The sequence below is a fragment of the Lolium perenne genome, chromosome 1 (assembly GCF_019359855.2).
Source record: "Lolium perenne isolate Kyuss_39 chromosome 1, Kyuss_2.0, whole genome shotgun sequence".
NCBI lineage: Eukaryota > Viridiplantae > Streptophyta > Magnoliopsida > Poales > Poaceae > Lolium > Lolium perenne.
In genome coordinates this window covers 180,317,755-180,345,426 of record NC_067244.2, presented here as the reverse complement: position 1 = coordinate 180,345,426, position 27,672 = coordinate 180,317,755, and the positions used below count along the sequence as shown (strand labels likewise).

At 45.0% G+C, this 27,672-nt stretch overlaps 2 protein-coding genes across 2 annotated transcripts; one reads left to right on the top strand and one right to left on the bottom strand.

The window, feature by feature from the left end:
* Positions 1 to 7,703: 7,703 nt before the first annotated feature.
* On the top strand, positions 7,704 to 8,754 carry LOC127314551 (uncharacterized). Its single transcript, XM_051345045.2, has one exon. It carries the CDS (start codon positions 8,039 to 8,041, stop codon positions 8,387 to 8,389), a length of 351 nt encoding a protein of 116 aa, XP_051201005.1. The 5' UTR covers positions 7,704 to 8,038; the 3' UTR covers positions 8,390 to 8,754.
* A 402-nt stretch (positions 8,755 to 9,156) lies between these two features.
* On the bottom strand, positions 9,157 to 12,639 carry LOC127314539 (cytochrome P450 CYP72A616). Its single transcript, XM_051345019.2, has 4 exons — positions 11,850 to 12,639; positions 10,541 to 10,785; positions 9,994 to 10,351; positions 9,157 to 9,892 (listed from the first exon to the last, which is right to left on the bottom strand). Exons 1-4 carry the CDS (start codon positions 12,357 to 12,359, stop codon positions 9,476 to 9,478), a joined length of 1,530 nt encoding a protein of 509 aa, XP_051200979.1. The 5' UTR covers positions 12,360 to 12,639; the 3' UTR covers positions 9,157 to 9,475.
* Between the last annotated feature and the right edge of the window lie 15,033 nt (positions 12,640 to 27,672).

Genomic DNA, 27,672 nt, shown 5'->3' with positions numbered 1-27,672 from the left:
AACTCCATCAAATCCTAATTTGGCTAAGATGTGAATGAAATTCAATTTCATATCTATATGCACATAGAATTGTGGAGTTTGTCCTATATGTTGTAGTGTGTCTAACTACTTCGGACCCAATTAGTTTGGGGACCATTTTGTACTTACCTTTGTGTTAGGTACAATGGATATGCATTGGATGCTTGTCTCACTCTTGGAAAGAAGTGGTGACTCAATGGTAACTTGAGGCAAGCTAGGATGGCCAACGAACACATATCTACTACATCCACACCAATGCTATCTTGGTAACAAGTATCTTCTCATGCATACTTTTCTTGTATCCAACCTTATGGTTGCATCTTGGTATGAATCTCTTGATTTGCAAATAGTGTGCTTCTTGCAAAAGTCTTAATGAAACCTCTTTATTGTGAATGTGAGTAATTTGAGATGAGTGCATTTGTTGGGAAGTATATTAAATAATGCTCATGATTCATCCATCCCAACTATGCCTATCTAGCAATTTTATTGCATATCAATTCCTCAAGGCTCTCACATGTGCAATATAGATGAAAGTGCAAATTTATTTATTTATTTTGGTATCCTTGTTTGTGATACTTGTTGACTTTCTCAATGCATCCCAACTATCTTCTTTCCCTTGTTGATATTTGTGATGTATTTTAGATGTTTGTGGTTGAAGTTCATGAATGTACAATAAGATAAAATTGAGCCTTTGGCCATGCTATTAAGCAAGAATTCTTATTGGTATATTGCATGACTTCGTCTTGGATATCATGCTATATTTGTTGCGTATCTATTTTGTGTGTGCATGTTTCTTTGTGGATAAATATCTTTGTGATATTGCCCACTTAGAGAAACTTATACACATAAGAGATGATACATCTCCTTTTGATATCTTATTTATTTATTGCGTGTTTATTGGTCATGCTAAGCAAGATAATTCATTGAAGACTATGATGATGTTTTTTGCTCATCCTTGTAATAGTCTTATAATATGCTTTATCATGCCTTTCACATATCCTCTTGGTTGAGCCTTTTTATTATGGTGCCTCTTACTTGTTGCTCAACTATTTGTTTGTTGCAAGTGTTAAGCTTATTTTTCTATCTGTGATCTATTACAAATGTTTGTGTTTTAAATGAGGGAGTGAGGATTCCATGTTATGCATATTGTATTCAAATGCAACATTTTATTTTATGCATGTACCTTGGGGAGCTTCCTCATTTGATTTAGAACACTATCTTGTGGTGATCATTAGAGTTTGATTCACTTGGTATCTTTTGTTTTTGAATGATATTATGGGAGTGATGATTCCATGTTTGTGCACTTTATACTCCAATGCAAATTGTCTAGTTTTGTGCACAAACCTTGGGGAGCTTCCTCATATTATTTAGAGCAATCTTCTTGATCTTATCATAATATCTATCTTTCTTTTGGTATCTTCTTTGTGGTTCATTTGGTTGCTTGCTTCATTTGTTGAAGCTTCTAGACTTTGTTATCTTTTTGCAATCTTTGACCTTCTATAGTGTGATTCCTTCCGAATATTCGTCATTGGATACATGCATTTGATTCCACTCAAATTATGAGAAATGCACACGCTATGGAGGAACTCTCACTATATTGACCTTCTAAATTTTTCACCCATTTCGGCAATTGGTGCCAATGGGGGAGAAGTTTGGAGGGTTTAAGGGAATTTGGTTATGTCTTTGCTTTGTGCTTAAGCATGTGCCTTTATTGCATTGCATCTTGTTGCTTTGCATAGTTGAATAGTTAGAGGAAACTCCACTAGGCTTTGAATGCCAATATATGCAATGAAAGTCAAGATCATTCACACACACATATATTATGGGGGAGTTTGCTCTATATATTCAACTTGCTTGCTACTTCAATTCCTTATATAAACCCTCTCAAAGAGATTGTCATCAATTACCAAAATGGGGGAGATTGAAAGTGCATGGAGCCCCCATGTGTAGTTTTGGTAATTAATGACAATCCCTATGGACTAATGTTTGCATTGAGTTATATTTGTAGGAGTTGTCCATAGGCAATGCTTGAACCATATGTTGGCTTCAAGGTTGCAATAAGAAGAAATTAATGAAGGATATCAAGTGTCAAGTATGTCTTGAAGATGAAGATGAAGTGAGCCCTCAAGTTACTTCAAGACATCAACATGATGAAGAATGAAGAAATGAAGTGCAAGTTCAAGATGAGCCAACTCAAAGAGATCATATGCTTGAAGCTTGCCATCCATATGGTGATCATGGATATGTGAAGATGCGCCAAAAAAGAAGCTCTCCCATAATGGAGTATGGGGGAGCATTTCGCATGACTTCATCATGCAAGCACAATCAAGAAAGGCGTTCCATCTTGTTGCGGTCAAGACCGTCGTCATCAAGCTCAAGTGGAATGCGCAATGTTAAGGTTTGCTCTTGATAGGGTTTCTTTCTCACCGGTCTCATAGTGTAGTTGGAGACCGGTTTATAGTTTAGTTGCCGTACTATCAAGAGGGCTCTCGAGTGAGTAACTCGATCGTATCCTTCGGAGAGCTCAAACCTTTGCATCCTTGCATCATCTTTCTTGGTTGTTATTTGGATCTTATCCATGAGGTGATTTAGAGCTTGTGGTTATTTCCATAGCAAGCTTTAGTTCATCGAAAACGGATTCCGCATGAATCACTTGTTGCGTTTTCGATATTGGAGTTTTTCTTGGTTTCTCGTATTGAGAGGTTTCACTCTAAAATACATAGAAAAACCTACCCCACTTGTTCTTAAGCTTTTCACTCTTTGTGGGGTAGCTCTATTCATCTTCTTTACAACAAAATTGGTTTCACCTAAATCCGAGTTTCCTAACTCAAGTTGTTGCATTTTCCATATTGGAGGTTTTACCGGTTTGCCTTTTATAGATAGGTAAAACCTTTATTCATTTGTTGCTATCCTACTCTGCTAGACTATGATGTTTCTATGCATATTGTTGTAGAGCTCGTTGTTGTGATTTCAACGAGCCCAAGATCATCGAAATCGGAGTCCGGATGCAAAAGTTCTTAAGGTTTTCGTATGGGGTGTTTAGGTAAAAACGTTTGGTGAGGAGGGGCCCTGGCCGGAGCCTCCACCCTGCCCTGGCCGGAGCCTCCACCCAGCCCACGGCTGGAGCCTCCAGGCGAGGTACCGCTCGTGGTACCGCTTATTGCCCTTTCCTCTCAGTAATGTTCCAGGGGGTTTGGGAGGCTCGGCGGTACCAGGGCCGGTACCACGGCCGGAGCCTCCGGCCTCCCTCTCCCGGCCCGCGCCTCCATGCCCCGCTCGCCTCGCTCTCTCTTCCACGCGCAGCACCCACGGGCGGTAGTACCGCCCCTAGCTGGCCGGTACTACCGGCCCCAAGTCGAGGCAGCCCCAACGGGCAGAAAAATGTGCCCCCTTTTTAAGCTTCTCTTTCTCTCCCTCTTGGCACTTCCTCTTCTACCTCTAGCTCTCCTCCATTGTTGAATATATGAGAGCTTCGCCTCACTCAATCCCTCTATGATTCTTGCTCACTTTTGAGGAAAAGAGAGAGGAGATCTAGATCTACATTTGCACCAAACAAATTCCCCTCTTTGTGAGGGAATCACTAGATCTAGATCTTGGAGAGAAATTTGGTGTTCCTCTTCTTTTGTTCTTCCTCTCTTATTCCCCCAATAGATTTAGTAGCTTTGTTGGAATTTGAGAGTGAAGAATTGTATCATCTTTGTGGTGTTCTTGCCATTGCATTTGGTGCATAGGTTTGAATTCTCCACAGTGATTTGTGGAAGTGAAAGCAAGAAGGTTGTTACTCTTGGGTCTTTGGACCCTAGACGGCTTTGAGGCCTTTGTGGTGATTTCTTGGGAGCCTCCAATTAAGTTGTGGATGTGTGCCCCAAGCTTTGTGTAAGGCCCGATTTCCGCCTCGAAGGAAATCCCTTAGTGGAACCTTGACCTAGGCCTTTGTGGCGAGGGTCACCGGAGATTTAGGTGAGGCGCCTTCGTGGCGTTCGGTGTGTGGTGTGAGTACCGCATCTTGGGGTGAGGCCTTTGTGGCGTTGGTGTGCATCGAGCAACCACACCTCAAGGTGAGCCTCTTGTGGCGTTCGGGAGCACTAAGCCACCGCACCTCTCCAACGGAGATTAGCACTCGCAAGAGTGTGAACTTCGGGATAAATCTTCGTCTCCCGCGTGCCTCGGTTATCTCTATACCCGAGCTCTTTACTTATGCACTTTACCTTGTGATAGCCATCGTGCTTGAAGTTATATATATATCTTGCTATCACATAAGTAGCTTGCATTGCTTAGAATAAGTTGTTTTGGTGCACATAGGTGAACCATAGTATATAGGCTTTGGGCTTGACAAAGTAAACGCTAGTTTTATTCCGCATTTGTTAAGCCCATCTCGTAAAAGTTTTAAATCGCCTATTCACCCCCCCTCTAGGCGACATCCGTGTCCTTTCACATTCCATTCAAGAGAATCCCCATTATTCAGTAATTTATACCAATGCGCTGCTTTACCAGACAGCGATATAGAGAATAGCTTCTTCCTCACTTCATCCATAGCAATACCTGCACACTTGAATAAACCGCATAATTCATGTAAGAACAACAAATGATCTCCAGGATGGACAGTTCCATCCCCTGTATAACGGTTATCCACAACACGTTCAATAATTTTCATAGGTATTTTGTATGGAACTTCTTCCTCACTTGGCGCCTCATCCACTACCTTTGCAGTAGTAGTAGATTTTCCAAATAAAAATTCAAGAGAAGATCTCTCCATAATGAATTATAGCAGCAGGCAGAAATAAAATCAGCACTAACAGTAAAAGTTTCCCTTACCAATTCCACTTACCAATAGCGCTTCACTCCCCGGCAACGGCGCCAGAAAATAGTCTTGATGACCCACAAGTATAAGGGGTGTATCGTAGTATTTTCGATAAGTAAGAATGTCGATCCCAACGAGGAGCAGAAGGTGTTGATAAGCAGTTTCGATGAAGGATTCACTGTAAATGCTCACAGACAAGTATTCAGGGGGTTTTGATGTAGCAGATGAATAAAGTACGAGTAAGTAAAGTGCGAGAGAAATAATTGCAGCGAGTGGCCCAATCCTTTTTAGAGCCGGTTAGTTTACTTACAATGACCAAACGTTCTTGAGGACACACGGAAATTTACTCTAGTGCTTTCGCTTCATATAGCCGATTAATCTTCATTGTTTTGATAAGTGTTGTGTGGGTGAATCTATGCTAACGCACCGCCCTTCCTAGGACTAATACATACTTGTGATTATACCCCTTGCAAGCATCCGCAACTACAAGAAAGTAATTAAGATAAATCTAACCACAGCCTTAAACTCTGAGATCCTGCTATCCCTCCTGCATCGATATACCAACGGGGGTTCAGGTTTCTGCCACTCCGGCAACCCCGCAATTGGCAAACGAATACAAGATGTATTCCCCTAGGCTCATAAAGGTGAAGTATCATGTAGTCGATGTTCACATGACACCACTAGAAGAATAACACCACAACTTAAATATCATAACATTGAATATTACTCAACCATAATTCACTACTAATATTTAGACTTCACCCATGTCCTCAAGAACTAAACGAACTACTAATATTCAAAAAATCGTTCAAACATAAAAATAGTTCAAAATAAAAAATTGTTTAAATTTGAAAACCGTTCAAACTTAAAAATCGTTCAAACTTGAAAATCGTTCAACCTTAAAAATCTTTAAAATTTGAGAACTGTTCTAATTTTTTTAAAATTATATTTTTAAGAATATTCTTTTTAAAAAAAATTCATTTTTGTGAAAAATAGATTTTTTTCCCAAAAAACCCGGATTATGGAAAATAAAAAAGAAACAGCTGAAAAAAAGAAACGAAATGATAATTATCTTCTAGTGGGCCGCGGCCCAGCTAGCCACCGCAGCCACGCAGGGGTAGCGAAATAAAACAGTCGGTCGGGGATAGTGGGCCAGGCCCAACAATGGCCGGGGGTGTGCGGCTCCACGCTCGGCACCGATCAGGTCGGTGTAAAGCAGCCCCCCGGCCGGACGCTCGATGCCTTGATCGCTCGCCTCCCCGTTCGTGAAAAGGAAAAGCCCAGCTGAGCTTTCCAACGCTGGAGCCTGGGAGACTAAGAACCAACAATCAATGGGCCTACTAGTATAATTGTACATCTGGAGGGCCACAATTTTTCTTGGGCCCAGGGCGGCCGCCCCTCCCGCCCCCCCTTGGGCCGGGCCTGTAAGCAGAGCAACGACACAAGGTGATGCTCCAACTGCAAGTCTAGGAGAAGAGAAAGTGAGGGAGGTGTTGCTTCCATGTTGGACAATCTGTTCGACTTGGTAGCTCAATTGATTAACCATTTTGAACCCTAACCATATTTCTCCCCTGGTCTCTCTTGAAAGTCGTGATAGTGTCTCCTTATGGATCCTTCCTCTACACTTACTTGTTTATGATTGTCATCCTGGTGTTCTTCATTTAGTACGGCTACGAACGACTCCACCTTGCACGATGTCATCTTGTCACCTTGTATAATCGTCTTCATATCTCCTTTGTCATCTCATTGTTCTGTAGATCTCCATTTTCTTGTTGCAAGAGAGTAATCTTCCGTTGCAAAATGCAAATCATGTTGTCAGAATCATGATTTTGAATCGGATAGGAACCTTTATAGTAGGATAATCACAAACCGTAGGATCTTAACTTTTAGAATCGTAAAATCTTAGATTCTACTTAGCATAATCGTTGAATCGTTCCACTCAATTTGTGTCATTCTTAAAATTACCCCCACCTCACCACCCTAAATATGTATGGTCGCATATATGTAAAATATAAGCTTAAATATGTCTAGATTCTCATGACATATAGGGCTAGATGAGAGTATATTATTTTTTTATGGAACGGGGGAGTATATGTAGATGATAGAAAATCCATTTTGCCCTCTCTACTGGCTCGCTCAGTCCACAACGAGTAATGCTACATCTATGGAAATCACTTACGAAAATCATCTACAGACTCATATCGTGCACATCCTAGGAAGGAGGTTTCCAATTTTTACTCGAGGAATTAAAACGGAACCAACCAGTTTACTCCACATCAGTTCGTAGGGAGTTTTGTAACTAAGAGCACCACAGTGTTGCTAAAATAGAGCTTGGCTCTGATGGTTAGGTCCCTTGTGGTCGAACCAGTCCATCCAGGTTCAAGTCCTAGATTTTGCATGGATGTTTGCATTTATCTGAATTTATTCCAGGATTTAACCGGCGCGCGTTGTACTGTGTTCTAAAAAAAGCTAAATATGCCAGGCAAAGAAAAATGGCTATGGTGTTAAATTGCTAAGTTTCCCACAGTGGGTAGATTGCTAAAAACCCTTTGTTCTCTCCTTAGATTTTCATGGCCCACAACAACAAAAAGACACTAGACAGAAAATTTGTCTATAGAAGCAACTACTTCTCCCACACCCTTTTTTTTTTGGCTATGACAATGCCCTCTACAATCTACAATGGAGAGAACCAATGCTAAAAACTAAACCATTATTTGGCATACAAATATACAATGTGGCAACCCTAAAAAAATCCGTAAGGCTAGGAATATTGGTCCACGACCGTGCCACGTTCGCCACAGCCCGCGCCGCGTTCGCAATTTCGTTCGTCCTTGCCATCCGCAACGAGGGGAAAAAACGAGCGGCGCTCGCGCGCTCCCTGGCTCCGCCCTTCCTCCCCGCGCCTTCGTCCGTTAATTCCACGCTCTGGCCTGGCCGATCGCCACCACCTCCGGGCACCTTTAAAGCCAACCAGAGAAGAGAAGGGCCGGAGCAACCCAATAAGCTAGCGGGACGCCGGAGAGAGAGGGGGCCGGTGGAAGCTGCCGCGCGCGCTTCGCCCACATCCCCCCTCCTCCTCCTCCCCACCACGCCCACGCCGTTCATAGCTCTCTACAACAGGTAGCACGCACGTACGCCGGCGAGAGGGACGACAGAACTCGCGCGCGCGCCTAGCTCCTCGGCCGCCGGTGGTTTCGTCTCTCGTCTCGCCTGCCTGCCATGGGAACGGAGGTCCTCCGCTCGCACGACTGCCTCTCCCGCGTCCGCCACCACGCGCGCGGCTCCAGGCGGTCGCCGCGCCCGGCTGCGAGGACGACGCGCCACGGCGCCGCTCGCCACGGACAGGCGGCGGCGGCGGCGTCGCCCGTGCCGCGCGAGGTCCGGGTCAAGGCAGCCGCGGAGGCAGCGTACGCCGGGCCGGCGTTCGGCGCCATGTCGCCGTCCCCGCGGGCGCTGCCGCTGCCGCGCTTCAGCTTCTCCAAGCCGGCCGCCGCGGCGGCCACCGTGGACGACTCGGCCACGCGGGAGCTCCGGCGGCTGCTGGGCCTCGAGCGGCCCGAGACGAATTGACCGCGCGCGCGCGAGCGATCGATCGATCCAACAAGCAGCAGGCCACGGATTCAGCAAACCAAGAAAAGGGTGTCAAGATGTACGTACGTGTGGGTCTCCTCCGTCGATTCTTTTCGGTTAATCTCCGGCTCCGTCTCTCCGGCGACGGCGCGTTCCCGGGCAATGTCCGCTCCGATCGACGCACCTCCCTCAATCGTCCTGTGTTTTTTTTGTCAAGGACGGAGGGAGCGACGGTGCGCTAGCTCCCATTGTCTGGAACCCGTCAGCTCGCCGGAGAGGGGGCCGAACTAGAAAGGAGAGATAATGATATGGCGGGAAGATTGGATTTGATTTAGATGTGGTTAATTGAATCTCTGGTGTTTTCAGATTTTGTTCTCCGCTCGTCTTCACTGCTCTTCTACCCTACGCTTATACACAAACTTTGGCAAATGAAAAAGAACTACCAATGCAAAAAAAAAAAAGAACAATTGCTACCTCTTTAATTTAATAAATTAAACCTAAAATGAAGTATGTAAAAAAGAGAGCCAACAAGACCTTATAATCCTTATGATCGACATCTAGGCAAATGACAAGCTGCAATTAAACATAGGTTTTGAATCGAAGAACTTATTAAACATATGCGTCAACTGATGCTGAGGCCAGGGGCATCCCCCATTTTGAAAATAAAAAAAGTTAGATAGCTAGATGTCTGGATGACACAACAGTGCAGAGAACTATGAAGATTACGGTTGCAAATCATGTATGTATATACACTTATACACACACAATGTCAAGACGAAATTCAGACAAGTTCAGAGCCTCTTTCCAAATTATTCACAATACGCATATAAATTACTGTCGCTAAGATTCTTTTTTTTCTCTACACAGTTTCAACACATCCTCCTTCCAAATTTCCCACAGTACAGATACATTATTGGCGCAAAACATATACCTCCTTTTCGATACACAGTTTCAAGATAAAATTCAGACAGGTTGAGAGCCTCCTCTTCCAAGTTGCTCACAATATCTACGCATATACAGGAGACATGGCGATAAATATACCTTGTCGTCAAACCTCACAGTTCCATATACAGCGCCACACAAGGTTCAGACCTTGCGGACAAGAACTTGAGCGCCGTACTGGGGTTGGAGGGTCATCACAGTCATCGGAGCATGAACATAGGATGGCGAGACATCAAATGCAAACCTCTGGAGGACCATTGCAAGCGCCAGCTTTGCCTCAACCATCGCGAGATTCTGACCAACGCAGATGGCAGGACCAATCCCAAAGGGAAAGTACGCACCAAGGTGATAGCTCTTGCCATCTGCAAACCTCGATGGATCGAACTCCTCTGCGTTAGCGCCCCATATGTCAACATCATGGTGAATGTCAATAATAGGCAGATTGAGTTGCGTGCCGGCAGGGATGTCGAGTTTGCCCAGCTTGACATCCTTAGTGGTTGTCCTGTTCACAAATGAAGCTGGAGGATATAGCCTGAGGGTCTCCTTCAACACCATATTTACCTGATAGCATGCCCACATTACCAGAGTGTCATTCACTATGTTTCAGTTTAGCATCAAGAATATTAAAAAGTTGCAGTAATCATTATAATAAATAGGCTCACAATTTTGAGACCGCTCAGGTTTTCTGCGCTTGGGTGCTCGTACTTGCCACATACTTGATGGACTTCATCTCGGGCCTTGTCTTGCCATTCTTTATGCAATGCCAGCAAAAGCATTGCCCATGTCAACAAATTTGCGGTTGTTTCTTTACCGGCAAAGTAAAACGTCTTGCACTCATCAATGATCTCTTCGACTCCCATTTTAAACCCGTTGTCAGTTTTGCTGGCTGATAGCATCAAGCCAAGCAAATTTTTGGAATCTTCACACTTCGTTCCATTGATCTCAATCAATTTGCGCAGAGAACTCCGGATTTCCTGGTTTAGGTAATTACGTCTTCGGTTCTTCTTTGTCGGTATAAACCTAGAAGAGAAAGAGGTCATATTATTTTTCCTCAGCTACAAAGTTTGATTGAAGAGCATGAGTAGAAACAGAGAGAGGAAAACTTTTTTTTTCTCTAATGAAACATTGAAGGAGCGTGTAGGAGGAACTACATGTCTATTAACAGAGAAGAAATGGCGACCCAAATTTGAGTTTATGAGTCAATCTCACCTAAAGCCAGGAAAGTAAAAGGTTCTCATTGCAAGGATAACAAGTTCTATCTGCTCTTCTTGCAATTGAAAAACTCGTTTTCCTTCCTCATAGCTACTTCCGAATGCTACGCAGGAAAGTACATCCCCACCCAAAGTGTGGAATTCTTGATGCACATCGATCTCAAACTCAGTGCGGGTTTTTCCTTGGACTTCCCATTTATCCAGCATGGATGAGATGATAGATGACATTTCTGGTATCCAGCCCTACAAAAAGATATCCAGAATGGGTAGTGTTAAATGATATTTAAGTGCATTATCTAGAGCACCATTGTTGATCAGTCAACAGGTTTCATAGAAAGAAGAAACATGGACACCACAAGTCACAAACTACTCTCATAGCATTTTGTCAGTTACAAAATTGTGAATGAATTTACTAGTCATACAAAAAGTTAATAACCAATGTTACCAATCAATATACAACCATTTCATATTTGCTAAAGAATTCAGATAAATCCCATTCCAACTATTCATACACGCATTGATAGGAGTTTAAATCAAAGTTAGCAGAAAAAGAATTTTTTCAGAAAAGGAACCTCTTGAAATAAGTGTGCATCTACAAATTGTGAATGAATTTACTAGTCATACAAAAGGTTAATAACAAATGTTACCAATCAATATAGAACCAGTTGATATTTTTTAAACAACACAGATAAATTCCATTCCAACTATTCATACACGCATTGATAGGAGTTTAAATCAAAGTTAGCAGAAAGAAATTATTTTCAGAAAGGAATTGGTTGAAATAAGTTCATACGGTCCTCTTCAGTAACAAAATTAAAGACTAAACTCCAACCAATCGCAATACTCCCTCTGACTCATATTACTCGCCACTAGTGTGGATGTATCTAGAACTAAAATATATCTAGATACATCTATATTAGTTGCAACTAATACGGATCGCCGGATCGGAGGGAGTAACAATTCTGTAAACAGTCAAAAGCTGCCCTGATTTCACTGATGATTCACGATATAGCTTTATAGATCGCTGCATCAACCAACATATTAGCAAGAAACACTTCATAGTTAAATTGCTGAAATCGTTAGGTAGGTTGCTACCATTTTAGTACTCTCATAACATGGACACACATGTCACAAACTATACTCTCATAGTACTTCATACTAGTTAATTAATTGGTTCAGCTGGAGGTTCAGTCAACAGATTTAGTAGAATGAAGAAACATGGACAACAAGGTGAGATGGTTAAGTATTATGATTTATTTACAACCCAATTTTATGTTTCATTTCGAACTCAAGAAACGCTTCCTCACCTTGACCCTCTCCATGTTGAAGGCGGGCGCGATGACACGGCGGTGGTGCGCCCACGTCTCCCCGGTGAGCCCCACGAGCCCCTCGCCGATGAGTTGCCGAGCTTGCGGGTTGGTGCCGCCGGTAGTAGCCTTGTTGAAGGCCCCCGTGGAGTCGGTCAGCACGGTCTTGGCGACCTCCGGGCCGGAGATCACCAGCCGCGGCCGGGGCCCTAGCCAGAACACGAACGGCCAGCCGTACTGCGCCGGCCAGACGCGGTAGTGCGGCGCGACGCGGTCGATGACGGCGTGGTGGAAAGAAGCGAGCGGCGTGGACTTGGCGGCGGCGAGGAGGGCTACCCAGTCGGACCCGTTCCCGACGACCAGCCTGCGCGGGGGCCCCCGGATGCCCTGCCGGCGGAAGCGGCGCTCCAGGCGGTACGGGACCCAGAGGAGGGAGTGGGCCACGCGCAGCACGTACGCGAGCGCGGCGAGCAGGCCGGCCAGGAGGAGGACGGCGGCGAGGGTGCCCATTGCTTGGCGTTTCTTGGAATGGATGCAGTAGTGGGGTTGGGCTCCGGGTCTCCGGTGGACTGATCCATAAGAAGAACCAACCAAAGAGTTGACTTTTGGTGTCGGAGCAGGTAGTCGGCCACTCGGCCATGATTTCTTCTCGTTTGATTCCCTGCGCTTCTTTTCTGAATATTTGGGGCGGCTGACGGCCGAACCCCTTCCTCAGTCTCCTCGCTCCCCGCCGGTAGCGAGACGAGGTTCAGGTAGAGCATCTGTAACAGCATCTTCAATTGTATAGCTACATCTATCTCAATCGATAGTTTAGCAATTTGATAAAAGGAAAAAAACAGTTTTTTAGATTAAGGCTCAACAAGCCGCCTTTTACGACCGAATTTACAAATAGTTTACAAATGCTGCAACAGCTTAGCATCTTGATCCTTGAAGCTCTTATCCTGCCCTGCTGCACTACTGCAGAAGAAGCAATGTCGACGAAGCATGTCACATAGGAACTCACACCATCGTCGCCCTCCAGCCAGCCAGTTGCCATGCCATCCGTCCACCCCTGAAAAAAGCACTCTGCTTTTTCGCCCCGGATCGAAGAACGCCGTACGAGGTGGAACAACTCACCCTGAGCACGGATGGACAATGACGAACATGGTGCCAAGGGGAAGAACTCGAGCACGGCCGCCTCCCCATCGCCGTCGTCCCCAGAACCACAACGTTCAAGACCCAAACTGTCAAATAAAGACATTAACGAAGATGTGGGGAAAGAAAAGTGTTGAGCCACCCATCTCAACCATGGCTTGTGGTCTTGAATACCAAGAATTAGTTGTTGCCGGAGAGTGGATCACTTACTCTCTCACCCAAGCTCGAGGGCGTCGACCCAACTGTGAGAGAAGCACCTCCAGGAGAGCATAGCACATGTCTTGCCACAACACAACACCGAGACAGATAAACCCCTACCACAGATACCTACCAACCACTGGCAAAGCTCGTCCACCGACCCCGTATCTACAGCCATGGAGGGGGACAACTCCAGAGCGATGTTATGCTTTATTTTTGAAACTAACAAAATAATATTAGCTTTTAACATTTTCATGCTTTATTATTAATCAAAAGAAATAGTAAATGATAAATTGCAAATTAGGATTTATGAAATACCACTAATATTTTAACTGATAAAAATATGATAAAGAAAACTAATCTTAATATTTTTATTTACTTACTGGTTGGTTATGATTTATTTTTGAAACTAAACTAATTATTAAATTCAAATTGTATCTAAAACAAATGAAAAGGTAAGGTTAAAATAATTAAATTTTCATTTTGACACACATTTTTATTTTATATTTTTATTGAATAGAGTTTATTTTTGTGAGCATTTTGATATATTATTCATATTTTCTGAGCAAAATTGAGTTTTATTTATTTCTGCAAAGTTTCAGTGATTTTCTGGTTTTTGAAATAAAACTAAAATCTAAACGTACCCGTCTGGAGCTAGCCTTAGCCAGGTGGGACCTGTGTCCACCTCAGCAGCCACGCGACGAAGACTGGTCAAGGGCCAAGGGGGTCCTACGGACACGTTGACCTCGTCGGCCAATGACCACCGACAGTCAGCGCACGACGGCGCCGCCGTTTTACGGCCTCCCTTTTCGAATCTCCTCGACACGCTGAGGCTGGTGGTGGTGATGGCTTTGCGAGGGGATCACCGGAGCTAGCTCCGGCGAGCACTACCGCGGCGACGAACTCCGGCGAAACGGCTATCTCGAGCTAACTGTTGATGAATCGATGCAAATAAGAAGTCTAAGAACGCGTCTACTCACCCTGGTGCTCCCCAGCTAGTCGCCGGTGTCGATTGGAGACGGAATCGACCTCAACTTTGCCGATTCCGGCGATGTACCACGGAAGAAAATCTTGAAATTGGCCGCACTCAGACCTCCCCTTGATGCTCTACTCGATCAGTAGAACAGCGACGTCGAGGTGCATCTCCTCGACCACTTCTTTAGCTCTGGGGTGCTCTCCATCGTCAACTTCGTGCTCGAATCCGGCGGCCATGAGTGGAAGATGGTGAGGAATAGAGAGATTGAGAGAGCAGGAAGGTTAGCGGCGAGGCATTAGGGTTTCCTGGCAATCCTCCTCTCCATTTTATAGGACAAGGGATGGACGACAACGACGACATGGCGGCGATGTCCGGCAGAGATGCAGTGGTATCGGCGAGTGTGAGTTGGGCATGAATCTTGACGCAAATAGGATCAGACGAAACGTAGAGAAGATTTGGCGAGGCTCCGAGTTCGTCTGCAACGGCCGGGTGTCCTTATCCTCCACGAGAACGTGGCGGAGCTCGCCATTGCCGTGTCGTCTGCGGGGAAGAAGAAGAAGCTTCTTTTCTTCCTCGCCGAAAGGGTACGGTGGACTGGATGGCTTCGTTTGTGGGCTGGGCTGGTTCTGGGCTGAGATGGCCCAACAGGTAAGCTTGTTTTTTTCTTTTCTATTTTTATTTCCTGTTCTAAATTTGTTATTTGAATTTGATTTGAATTCTATGTTGTTTTGCAGGTTCTAAAACATTTGAATATTTATATATCTTGATAATAATGCTTACTGCATTGTTTTTGTTTTTAAACAAACATTTAATAATTGATCAGATTGATATTTTGTGAGGTCATTCTATATTTAAAATAGATAGGGTTTAAGTGCTTATCTCAATTATTTTTATTTTAAGGACCAAATTTATTTAAGTGATTTTAAAATTGATAACATGGGAATGGTGAACATAATATTGGATTTTTCTATAACTTAACCATATTGCTTGTTCCCATATAGTTTAATTATGGCTAAGGTTTAAAATAAATGATATTGAGAATGGGATTGGTTCATGATTTTATGTGGAGAATTGTTTCTAAGGGTTTAAGAAGATGGTTGAATAAACTTTATGATGACTAAACTCATTTAGCCAATAGCTTGGATTACTTAGGGTAAATCCTATGTTCATCATAGTTAATCCACTTGTTTATATGGTGATTCTATTTTATAAAATAATATTTCATTTGGTCCACTAGACAAGGTATTTAGGAAGCAAAGTGGAATTGGATATTGGTTTCACTCTACTCACCAAATAGCATTTAGTCTTTAGGTATATATGGCTTGGTTTATACTTGTGATCCATGATACACAAGTTAGGGCATAATATTTTATGTGGAGTGAATCCCATGTGAAAGGTTTTAGGGATTTGATGATGCTTCACTAATTGAAGTACAAAATAGGCATGAGGCATGGCAAGGTTCTACTTTCCCCTCCAAGTGTACTGGAATTGGAATTCAAATGTGGCCTAGGGTTTTAGTTGGGATCACTCATGTGGTACACAAGCTAGAACTGGGTATAAGCATAAGCTAGAGTTATGTTTAATTGGCTAAAGTTACTCCTCCTCACTTAGTTAGAATTATTGTATCAAGGCAATGCTAGGGTTGTCCATATTATTTGGATAAGCAAGGTTTAAATAACATGCCATTATTCTTACACTCAAGGCACGAGGATTGGTCTGGGGTTAACTACTAGTGATATACCTATTATTTCATGTGGTAGTTGAGATCTATTAATCATAAAGGTTTAACTTATCATCTAAATCTACAAGGTATGATCATGCATTAGACATGATCCACTTATTCCTTACTAATCACTTTTTTACTATTCCTCTCAACACACTCACTTAGATTCTTAGGGTTTATGATCATTACTCAATTTGTAATGATCAAAGCATTGGTCTCATAATGGTTTATTAATGAATCATGGTTCTCCTCTCCAAGATCACGTATTGGTCAATATACTTGGGTATACCACTTTAGCTTGAGCTCTCTGGAATAGGTAGGGTTCCTCTAGGGGTTATGATCATTACCAATGTGTAATGATCCTAACATTGGCCTCCTAATGAATTACTAGAGGAATAGGCTCTTACTTACCATCATGTGTTAGCTAGGTCAAGTAGGGTGTTGACGCGTAAAGCACACGCCCGTTGGGAACCCCAAGAGGAAGGTGTGATGCACACAGCAGCAAGTTTTCCCTCAGAAAGAAACCAAGGTTATCGAACCAGTAGGAGATGAAGGCCACGTGAAGGTTGTTGGTGGAGGAGTGTAGTGCGGCGCAACACCAGGGATTCCGGCGCCAACGTGGAACCTGCACAACACAATCAAAATACTTTGCCCCAACTTAACAGTGAGGTTGTCAATCTCACCGGCTTGCTGTAAACAAAGCATTAAACGTATGGTGTGGAGAATGATGTTTGTTTGCAAAAAACAATAGAGAACAATGATTGCAGTAGATTGTATTTCACATGTAAAAGAATGGACCGGGGTCCACAGTTCACTAGTGGTGTATCTCCAATAAGATAAATAGCATGTTGGGTGAACAAATTACAGTTGGGCAATTGACAAATAGAGAGGGCATAACAATGTACATACATATCATGATGACTAGTATGAGATTTACTTAGGGCATTACGACAAAAAACATAGACCTCTATCCAGCATGCATCTATGCCTAAAAAGTCCACCTTCGGGTTAGCATCCGCACCCCTTCCAGTATTAAGGTGCAAACAACAGACAATCACATTAAGTACTGTGCGTAATGTGAACAATACAAATATCCTTAGACAAAGCATTGTTGTTTTATCCCTAGTGGCAACAGCACATCCATAACCTTAGAACTTTCTGTCACTGTCCCAGATTCAATGGAGGCATGAACCCACTATCGAACATAAATACTCCCTCTTGGAGTTACAAGTATCAACTTGGCCAGAGCCACTACTAGCAACGGAGAGCATGCAAGATCATAAACAACACATATATGATAGATCGATAATCAACTTGACATAGTATTCCATATTCATTGGATCCCAACAAACACAACATGTAGCATTACAAATAGATGATCTTGATCATGATAGGCAGCTCACAAGATCTAAACATGATAGCACAAGAGGAGAAGACAACCATCTAGCTACTGCTATGGACCCATAGTCCAAGGATGAGCTACTCACGCATCAGTCCGGAGGCGATCATGGTGATGTAGAGTCCTCCGGGTGATGATTCCCCTCTCCGGCAGGGTGCCGGAGGCGATCTGCTGAATCCCCCGAGATGGGATTGGCGGCGGTGTCTCTGGAACTTTTCTCGTATTGTGGCTCTCGGTAATAGGGTTTTCGCGACGGAGAGAATATATAGGCGAAGGGGCAGAGTCGGGGGATGCTCGAGGGGCCCACCCCATAGGGCAGCGCGCCACCCCTCCCTGCCGCACCGCCAGGTGGTGTGGGGCCCCCTCGGCTCCTCTTCGTTTCCTCTTCGAACTTCTAGAAGGCTCCGTGGAAAATAAGACCCTGGGCTTTTGTTTCGTCCAATTCCGAGAATATTTCCTGTGTAGGATTTCTGAAACCAAAAACAACAGAAAACAGGAACTGGCGCTTCGGCATCTTGTTAATAGGTTAGTGCCGGAAAATGCATAAAAATGATATAAAGTGTATATAAAACATGTAGGTATTGTCATAAAACTAGCATGGAACATAAGAAATTATAGATACGTTTGATACGTATCAAGCATCCCCAAGCTTAGTTCCTACTCGCCCTCGAGTAGGTAAATGATAACAAGGATAATTTCTGAAGTGACATGCTACTATCATAATCTTGATCAATACTATTGTAAAGCATATGAGATGAATGAAGTGATTCAAAGCAATGGTAAAGACAATGACTAAACAGCTGAATCATATAGCAAAGACTTTTCATGAATAGTACTTTCAAGACAAGCATCAATAAGTCTTGCATAAGAGTTAACTCATAAAGCAATAAATTCTTAATAGAAGGTTTTGAAGCAACACAAAGGAAAATATAAGTTTCAGCAGTTGCTTTCAACTTCAACATGTATATCTCATGGATAATTGTCAACACAAAGTAATATGATGAGTGCAAATAAGCAAGTATGTAGGAATCAATGCACACAGTTGACACAAGTGTTTGCTTCTAAGATAGAAAGAAGTAGGTAAACTGACTCAACATAAAGTAAAAGAAAAGCCCTTCGCAGAGGGAAGCAGGGATTACTTATGTACTAGAGCTTTTTATTTTGAAAACATGGAAACAATTTTGTCAACGGTAGTAATAATTCATATGTGTTATGCATAAAACATCCTATAAGTTGCAAGCCTCATGCATCGAATACCAATAGTGCTCGCACCTTGTCCTAATTAGCTCGGATTTCCATGGATTATCATTGCATTAATATGTTTCAACCAAGTGTCACAAAGGGGTACCTCTATGCCGCCTGTACAAAGGTCCAAGGAGATAGATCGCGTTTGATTTCTCGTTATTGATAGATCTCAACTCGAGGACATCCATACCTGTGTAAGAGCAAACTTTAAACCCCAAGTTTTGTGTGTTTGATGACAACACTTGAGTAATCTCACCGTGTGCCTTGAGTATCATTGTTAGATTTGCAAGAGCACGGTGACCTCGCCGGACACGTCAAGATCGGAAGACTGAAGCATAGTTGATAGGTTTTCTGGTTTTGTGTGTGTTTGGCGAGGTGACATGGTTGGAGATAAAAGGGGAAGAAAACCAGTTTTAGCCAGGCCGGTACTACCGGTACCTGTAGCGGTAGTACCGCTACCCCTATAGGTACCGCCCATGGTACCGCTCTGAGTTCTGAGCTGAAATTGACCCACAGTACGAGTTGCGGTACCTCTACAGTACCTGGAGCGGTAGTACCGCTCACGAGCGGTAGTACCGCTCACGGTACCGCCCAGGTACCGTAACTAGTTACGGCTGTACCGCCCTGGTACCGCTTCGGTACCGCTTCGAGTCCAGTAAGCTCTGGACCCTGTTGCGGTACCTCGAGCGGTACCTCGAGCGGTAGTACCGCTCTGCGTCCTTTGACCAGATCTGGGGGAAATTCGAACTCAGAGCGGTAGTACCGCTTCCCAGAAGCGGTAGTACCGCTTAGGCAAAAACTGGACATAACGGTTGGATTTGGAGGAGCCTATTTAAGGGCTCCTTCTTCCCCAACACGATTTTATCTCCTCCCCCTCTCTCTCCTCCATTGTTGCTGAGCTTAATCCTTGAGGATCTCCTTCACCAACTAACCAATCTTGCCCAAACTTTGAGGATTGGTGGAGGGGACCCCGATCTATAGTTCTACCAAGAGAGATTTCACCAATACTAGCTATTCCTTAGTGGATCTTGGTGGTAGGGTTCCTTTGGTGGAGCATTGGAGAAGAGTTCCTTGGTGGAGCATTGGAAGGGTTCCTTGGTGGAGCATTGGAAGGGTTCCTTTGGTGGAGCATTGGAAGGGTTCCTTTGGTGGAGCATTGGAAGGGTTCCTATGGTGGAGCATTGGAGAAGGGTTCCTATGGTGGAGCATTGGAGATGTGCAGCTGTGGAGTCTAGCTTGGTGATGTACTAGCTTCATAGGGTGTTGGGAGCATCCTTGTTGTGGAGCTCGCCCCAACCTTGTGAAGGAATCACCGCCTCGACCGGTGCCTTAGTGGAAAAGGGAGAGCACCTTCGTGGAGCTCTCTCGAGGAAGAAGGTGAGGCCTTCCTTTGTGGTGTGGCCACCTAGTCTCTTGTGTGAGACTAGCACCTCCTCAACGCAGACATACTTCCTATTGTGGAAGGAACTGCGGGAAACAAACCTCGACTCGCCTCGCACCCCCGGTTGTCTCGCTCCTTACTCTCGTTATCTTGTTGTTTCCTTTACTTGTTGCACTTGTCCGATAATCATTGTAGGATCACCCCTATTGCTAAAGTTCTCACCTTTACCTTCTGTTGCATAAAAATTGGAAAAGACTAAAACTTGCCGTAGCTCCATTCACCCCCCCTCTTGTTCGCTACGATCCATTCAAGTGGTATCAGAGCAAGGTTTTCTTGCTCGGGCTTTACCGCCTAAGAAATGGCCGAACAAGAGGCGGATAAGAATGGGTCACCTTCCCTTGTGCCACCTGCTCCATCATCGCCCATCGATTCCACGACCGCTACGTTGGATGACCTCAAGAAATTGGAGTCATCCATCGTTGCCCAAATGAAAGCGATGATGATGGAGTTGGTTGTACAAAAACCAAACCCTCCACCAAAAGCAAGTGCCGAGGATCCCCCACCAAAAGCTAACACCCTTCCTCTTGTTGATTTTTTCGCGCAAGCGACAAAAGATCCACAAAAGGAAGGGCTTGGGGAGACCGGCACTTCAACAAAAGGTAAGGATGATGAGAGACCGGTTGCAGAACGTCTAGGGGGTTATCATGCGGTGCCACCACCAAATGATTACACCATAAACGTTCCAATAACTATGCCGCATATCTTGTCGCATGGTTCACCACCGTTACTTGAGTCAAACAACTTTGAGAATTGGCAATTCTTAATGCGTTCCCATGTGCGCAGCGCTTCTACCGAGCTTTGGCGTATCATTGAGGAGGGCTATTCACCACGAGATCCAAAGAACTTGACAAGAAGAGATGTGGTGGATGACCAACTCAACGTGACCGCCATCAACATGATTCACATGGCCATCACGCCCAAGGACCGTGCTCATATCCGCTCGCTCAAGACCGCCAAGGAAGCATGGGACAAACTTGAGAAGCTCTTCCTCGGAAATGCAAGCATCCAAAGCTCTCGGTTTGATGAAGTGAACAACATGGCCGAAAACTTCGTTATGATTGAAGGAGAGTCCCCCGAAGAAATGTATCGGCGCCTCATCCTCTTGCCGTGCAAATGAAAGATCTTGGAGCAACGTTCGTGGATGACCATTGGATCAAGCGCAAGTTCTACAACGCTCTCCTCCCTTATGAGGAAGTGAAGTTGACGGCCATCCGCCAAAACGCCTCCTTCCGTGCTATGATATCCGATGAAGTCCTTAGCGAAGTCATCGCCTTGGACATTTCCAAGAAGAATGCGGAGGATCTTGTTGCTCGCACCCACAACTCCTGCAAGCCCAACCTTGCATTGAAGATGAAGGTACATGAAGCTAGTGAATGTGATGAGGATCCCGTTGAGTGGGGACCGGATGATCTCAAGGTCAACTATAATGAACACATGGCTCTCGCCGCCAAGAAATTTCGGGATGGAAACATGTCCCGAAGCACAAGACCAAGAAGATCACGTGACTCTCCAAGAAGTTTCTCCAAGAGCCCAAAGGAGGGGCCAAGGGGAAGAACATGCTACAATTGCGGCGACAAGAATCATTTTGTCACGGATTGTATGTTTGAGAGAAGAGAAGATCATGGTGGAAGGCTTATCCGCAAGGATAAGTTCAAGTCATTCTCCAAAGGATTCTCCAAGTTCTCCCCAAGGTCCGATGAAGACAAGGTCTCCTCCAACAAGAAGCCTAGAGCCTTCATCATTCGTGAAGAGTACTCCTCCGACGAGGATGAAGAACATGAGGACAAGCGCTCCAACAAGGAAGGAGAGGGAGTGGCCGCCATCGCCATTTCCACTCCCTCTATCTCCCTCTTCGACTCTCCTAATGAGAACCTCGTCACCAACAATGCTCGTTGCCTTATGGCAAAGGTATCTACGGAGATAAAATCCCCTTCCAAACCATCATCTTCGACTAATGCTATATATATTGATGATGCCACTAGTCTCACCGTCAAACGTGAGATTATGGGTTTGGATTCTTTGGATTCTTTTCTCACTAACATGAAAGGGGACACCAAGACTCATGTTGGGGCTCTCTTAGCCCAACTTGGTGCGGCACAAGATCTTATTGAGGAGAGGGAGAAGTTGGAAAGGGAAGCGGCGAATGAGATTGCCAATCTCAAAGAGGAGCTTGATGATGAACGAAATCTTCGCATGTCTCTTGAAGCTAGCGTCATCGTCCTTGAAGACACCAAAGAAGCTATTGTTTCTCAACTCACCAAGGATCGAGACCACGCTCTTGAGTTGATTGGCGAGCTCAAAAAGAAGATGCTCTCTCGTGAGGAAGCCAACAAAGGGAAAGATGATGAAGACCCCAATCCTTGTCATGATGAGCTTGTGGATCAAGTTACTTCCTTGAGGAGGCACAATTCTCTTCTCTTGGAAGTCAATGCTCTTCAAGAAGAAGCCTTGGATGAATATTACCGCTTGTTCAAAGAGAAGACCTCATGTTGCAACCATGAAGAAGAAATTGCCGCTCTTGAGATCACCAAGGCCAAGCTATTGAGTTTGAGTAGCAAGCAAGAAGAGTCTTTGGTGGAATGTCTTCGCATGAGCAAGGAGAAGGACACGTGTTGTGATCATGAGGAGGAAATAGCCGCCTTGAAGAGAAGGGAAGCCAAGCTCATGGAGGTCAACTCCATGCAAGAAGAAACATTTAAGGAGTACTTTCCTTTGAGCAAGGACCGTGCATGTTGCACTCATGAAAGTGACATTGCCAAGATGGAGAATGACAAGCGCATGCTCATGAAGATCAACGCTCTCCAAGAAGAAGCTTTGATGGAACACTTCTGGGTGAACAAGGCAAAGGAAGTCCAAGTGTTTGATATTTTCCATCCTCACCCGGAGCATGAAGATGAAGTCAATCGCTTGAAGACCAAAGTTGATAGACTCCAAGTTCAAGCCAAGTACTTGGAAGGAATCATTGAAGCTAAAGATGGAGCCAAAGAGGGCTCGAGCAATGAAGGAGGAGTGGCTACCAAGCCAAAGAGGAAGAGGAAGAAGAGGACCAAGAAGAAGAAGAACAAGGAGAACATGGAGACCAACCTTGAAGAGAGCAATGCTAGCTCAAGAAGGGATGGAGTACCCAACTCCGCCTCGACGGGTTTTGCCGGCTCTAACAACCCTTCTCATGTTCTTTTTGTTGATTACTATGGACATATTCGTGCTCGCTTTATTGGTCCTCAAAAGGACAATGTTGATTGGACTATTTGGGTTCCCAAACCCCTTGTTACTAACATGCTAGGACCCATTGCAAAATGGGTACCTAAATCCAAGACTTGATTCCTTGTAGGACTATGCTTCCAGTGGCGCTAAATGGGTGGTTGATAGTGGAGCCACAAGTCATATGACCGAAAGCAAGGATATTGTTGTCGACCTCGAGCCTTCTCTCTCTACCGTATCATATGGAGACAACACGTGCTCTAAGGTATTGGGTCTTGGCAAGATGGTGGTAACACCCGACATCTCACTTGTGAATGTCCTCCTTGTCGAGACCCTTGGTTACAACTTACTCTCCGTTCATCAAATTGCTCGTATGGGTCTATGTACATTCTTTGATGAACATATGGTGGTCCTCTTGTGGAGCAAGACACTCAATGTAGCTTTTGTTGGATATGTAGAGAATGGTTTGTATGTTGTCGATTTCTCCGGAAAGACAACGTCTTCCGCTCTTTGCCTATTCGCCAAAGGTGACAAGGGTTGGTTATGGCATCGCCGACTAGCCCATGTCAACATGAGGACTTTGCAAAGTCTCCACAAGGGTGGCCACATTCTCGGACTAAAAGAAGATGTCTCTTTTTGCAAGGATCGTGTTTGTAGGGCTTGTGTACAAGGAAAAATGCATGGAGCTCCTCACAAGGCCAAGACTAGCATCTCTACCACAAGATACTTGGAGCTCCTACATGTTGATCTCTTTGGTCCACCATCTCATGAAAGTCTTGGAGGAAAGAAGTATTGCCTCGTCATCGTTGATGACTATTCACGCTATTGTTGGGTATTCTTCTTCAAGTACAAGAGTGAGACTCAACGGACCATGATGGAGTTTTCCAACCAAGTTCAACGCAAGTACGACAACAAGATCCTCGCAATAAGGAGCGACAATGGAACGGAGTTCAAGAACTACACCGAACTACACCTTGGATGACTTCCTCGGCGAAGAAGGAATCCAACACCAATACTCCACGCCATATACTCCCCAACAAAACGGGGTCGCCGAAAGGAAGAATCGAACCTTGATCGAAGCCGCTCGAACCATGATGATGGAATACAAGTCTAACTACAATTTTTGGGCGGAAGCTATCTCTACCGCATGCCATGCTACTAATCGCCTCTACTTTCGCAAAGGTCTTGAGAAGACACCATATGAGATCCTCACCGGCAACAAGCCAAATGTGTCATACTTCAAGGTCTTCGGATGCAAATGCTACATACTTGTCAACGACACACGCCTATCCAAGTTTGATTCAAGAGCTCAAGAAGGAATTTTCGTTGGCTATGCTACGGATTCTCACGCCTATAGAGTCTTCAACAAGTCAAGTGGACGTGTTGTAGAATCTTGTGATGTGACATTCGATGAAGATGATAGATCTTTGGAGGAGCGAAGTGCTTCTTGTGAGAAAGGAGATGCAATTCCCCCGGTGTTGGCGTCCGAAACCCACCGGCGAGTAGCGACGGGCAACACGTAGAGCCGGGAGGCTCCCAGAGCTGCGACTGGCCCTGGTCCCTCGAGCGATGGCCCGCAAAGCTCCGGCACGCACGTCCGATGCTGGTGCAAGGGCGTGCCACCTGACCTATACCTGGTCAGGAAGGTGATGGATTGCTTCGCTTAGTTTCCTGCATGGCATACACGTAAACATTAAATACGAGCCTCGATCGGCTCTCAGGTTGTCCTGCGAATCGGCTCAAGGAGCCGATCCACCCATGATTCATATGAGGTCTACGATAACATGGTGGTCCTGCTTGATCAATATTAAGCTAAAACGACCTACGACGATTTAGGATTTTCACCACATAATCGGAACATCCTACACGTGATTGAGCCTGGCAGCCACGCAAGATGATAATAAACCAGCCCTAGATAAGGCCTAAAAACCAACGTGGAGTTGATTCCCGGAACATCTTATCTAGGGCTAGCAAACTACACCCTACGTGTTACTGGATCCTTCAACCCATTTGCAAGGCCTAACTATGTAGATATTAAACTAATCCTTGAAGAACAAGGAGCAATCATAACAGATCGGATCTACTAAACAAGGATCAAGCAAGGTGTTGCCCTTACACCTAAGATAGATGTAAAGGCAGCTAGATGTCTAAGGGCAGCATGGATAAAAGCATATATCACGATAAAACAATGCTAACCCTAACACATCTACGATAACTACGTTGCTCGCCATCAACAAGGCTTCAGCACGAGCAACGCATGAACAATGAATAAACGTATACTGCCTAGATCGCAAGATGCGATCTAGGCAGCATGATGCTTACCCGGAAGAAACCCTCAAAACAAGGGGTGGCGATGCGCCTAGATTGGTTTTGTTGTGAACGTGGTTGTTGTTTCTCAATATCCCTAGATACATATTTATAGTCCGTGGACTTTCTAACGTGGGAATAATCCCAACCGTGTACGAGCCAAATTCTACCTAACCGACACGTATCCTACTATATTTACAGATACACGGGCAAACTAGCCCAAACTTCTTGTACAAGGCCGATTCATGTATATTTTCCGTGTAGATTCTTCAAGTCCATCTTAATCACGGCCCACCTCTGATCCGGTCAAATTCTGGTGATAACACATGCCCCCCTGGTTTTGAAAATGATAATTCCAAAACCACTCTACTTTTTCTTCGTCGGGTCATGTCGTGGCAGAGCAGAACCGTCGCAGTATCCTTCATCATGATGCCTTGCCTTCTCGACTTCTCTGCAAGATTTGATAGTGTTTTGGCATCACCTCCTCGAAAACTGCTATGGCATTAAATTTCCACTATATCCCCTTTATTTAACCGCGCCGAACAGTTCACTTCTTCATCCCCTTGCTCTGTTCTAGCCATCGGCACCCAAAAAACCCTCTTTCCCTGTAGCAATGTCTTCCTCTTCCTCCGTCTCATCGGGCCTCTCCTTTCAGTCCTCCTTCTCCAGCGACGACTTTCCCCCAGCCGCCGTCAGTTCAGATGATGACCTGTCCATGACCGACGGGGAGGCGGACCTCCGGTTCCTTATCGACAGGGAACTGGAGAGCGAGAGCGAGGACGACCTCCACTCCTGGGCAAGCTTCACCTCCTCCGACGAGGAGGAGGACGAGGAGGAAGAGGAGGAAGAGGAGGAAGAGGAGGAGGATGACTCCTCCTCCGCCGGATACCCACCGGCCAAACGCTTCCGAGCTTGGTCGGAGAGCGACGACGATGATGATGACAAGGAGGAAGAAGCCCCGGCTGAGGGCTGGGGCAGCAACGACGAGGAGTTCTCCGGAAGCAGCGCCGACGGCAGTTACGACGCCGACGACGAGGCCAGCGAGGATTAGTAGTGTAGGATTAGTAGTTCTTGAGCAATCGGCCCTTCTTTTGTTCTTCCTTCTCTGAGCAATCGGCTCTTCATTGTAAAAAGCCCCTTTTATTAATGAAGAAGTGCTTCCAATTAATTTTGCCGATAGTCAAAGTCAGACAATCCCCAAAAGAGCCGATGGCATCACATCGGCCTTCACCATAAACGCGAGTAAGGCCAACCCGGCTGCCCCTTCAAACGGTAACCTGTGACCTCCATCTGAGAAAGCAAACTCAGATCCCCAAATCGCCGCCCGAGCAGATCCAACTCACGGCCACACGAATCTCAGATCTCGACCGTGCCATTCCAACTCCACAGCGCATCCAATGGCGGAATCATCCAACGCCAACGCCATGGTCTCCGGTCTGAAGGTAATCTTTAACCGTCCTTCGCCATCCGAGTAAATGTTAGGATTAACAGCAGTCACCTGAATTAATGTCCTATTTCGTTATTAATTTAGGTTTCAGACATCCTGCTGCCGCATCCTTCTCTCCCAAATTCTATGTGTCTTGGCCCCCGTTCTTCTGAGAGTCCCGCTCACTTAATCTCATGCGAGGCCAACAGAATCCCCTTCGTGAACCAGAATTTAGATCTGACTTCCTGGGCCGACTGCCTGCGAGCCTGGCCTAATCCTCCTGAGGGTTGGGTAGCATGGTACAGTCGAGTGTCTAAAACTCATTATGCTACCTGGGAAACTATAGGGATAGCCGATGCCTTGTCATTATCATTGTCCCCTCTTGAGAAGAATGAGAATATTCTGAAAACCATCGGCTACTTCTGGTCTGATGCACTGAATTGCTTCATGTTTGGCCACGGCCCCATGACACCAACTCTGTTAGACGTGGCCATTATCACAGGCCTAGACATTGCATCCTGATGTCTACTTCCCCCTCCTTTTCCTGTAGACAGTGTTGGGCCTCCAAGAGCAGAGGTTTGTAGAACAGCAGCAAGTTTTCCCTTAAGTGGATCACCCAAGGTTTATCGAACTCAGGGAGGAAGAGGTCAAAGATATCCCTCTCATGCAACCCTGCAACCACAAAGCAAGAAGTCTCTTGTGTCCCCAACACACCTAATAGGTGCACTAGTTCGGCGAAGAGATAGTGAAATACATGTGGTATGAATATATAT

What these genes read in the sequence shown, in the direction of transcription:
- LOC127314551 (XM_051345045.2), top strand. Translation starts at nt 8,039, where the DNA reads ATGGGAACGGAGGTCCTCCGCTCGCACGACTGCCTCTCCCGCGTCCGC.
- LOC127314539 (XM_051345019.2), bottom strand. Translation starts at nt 12,359, where the DNA reads ATGGGCACCCTCGCCGCCGTCCTCCTCCTGGCCGGCCTGCTCGCCGCG. An exon ending in TCAACATGGAGAGGGTCAAG is followed by an intron (nt 10,786 to 11,849) that starts GTGAGGAAGCGT and finishes ATCTTTTTGTAG; the next exon opens with GGCTGGATACCAGAAATGTC. An exon ending in TTTTACTTTCCTGGCTTTAG is followed by an intron (nt 10,352 to 10,540) that starts GTGAGATTGACT and finishes TTTCTCTTCTAG; the next exon opens with GTTTATACCGACAAAGAAGA.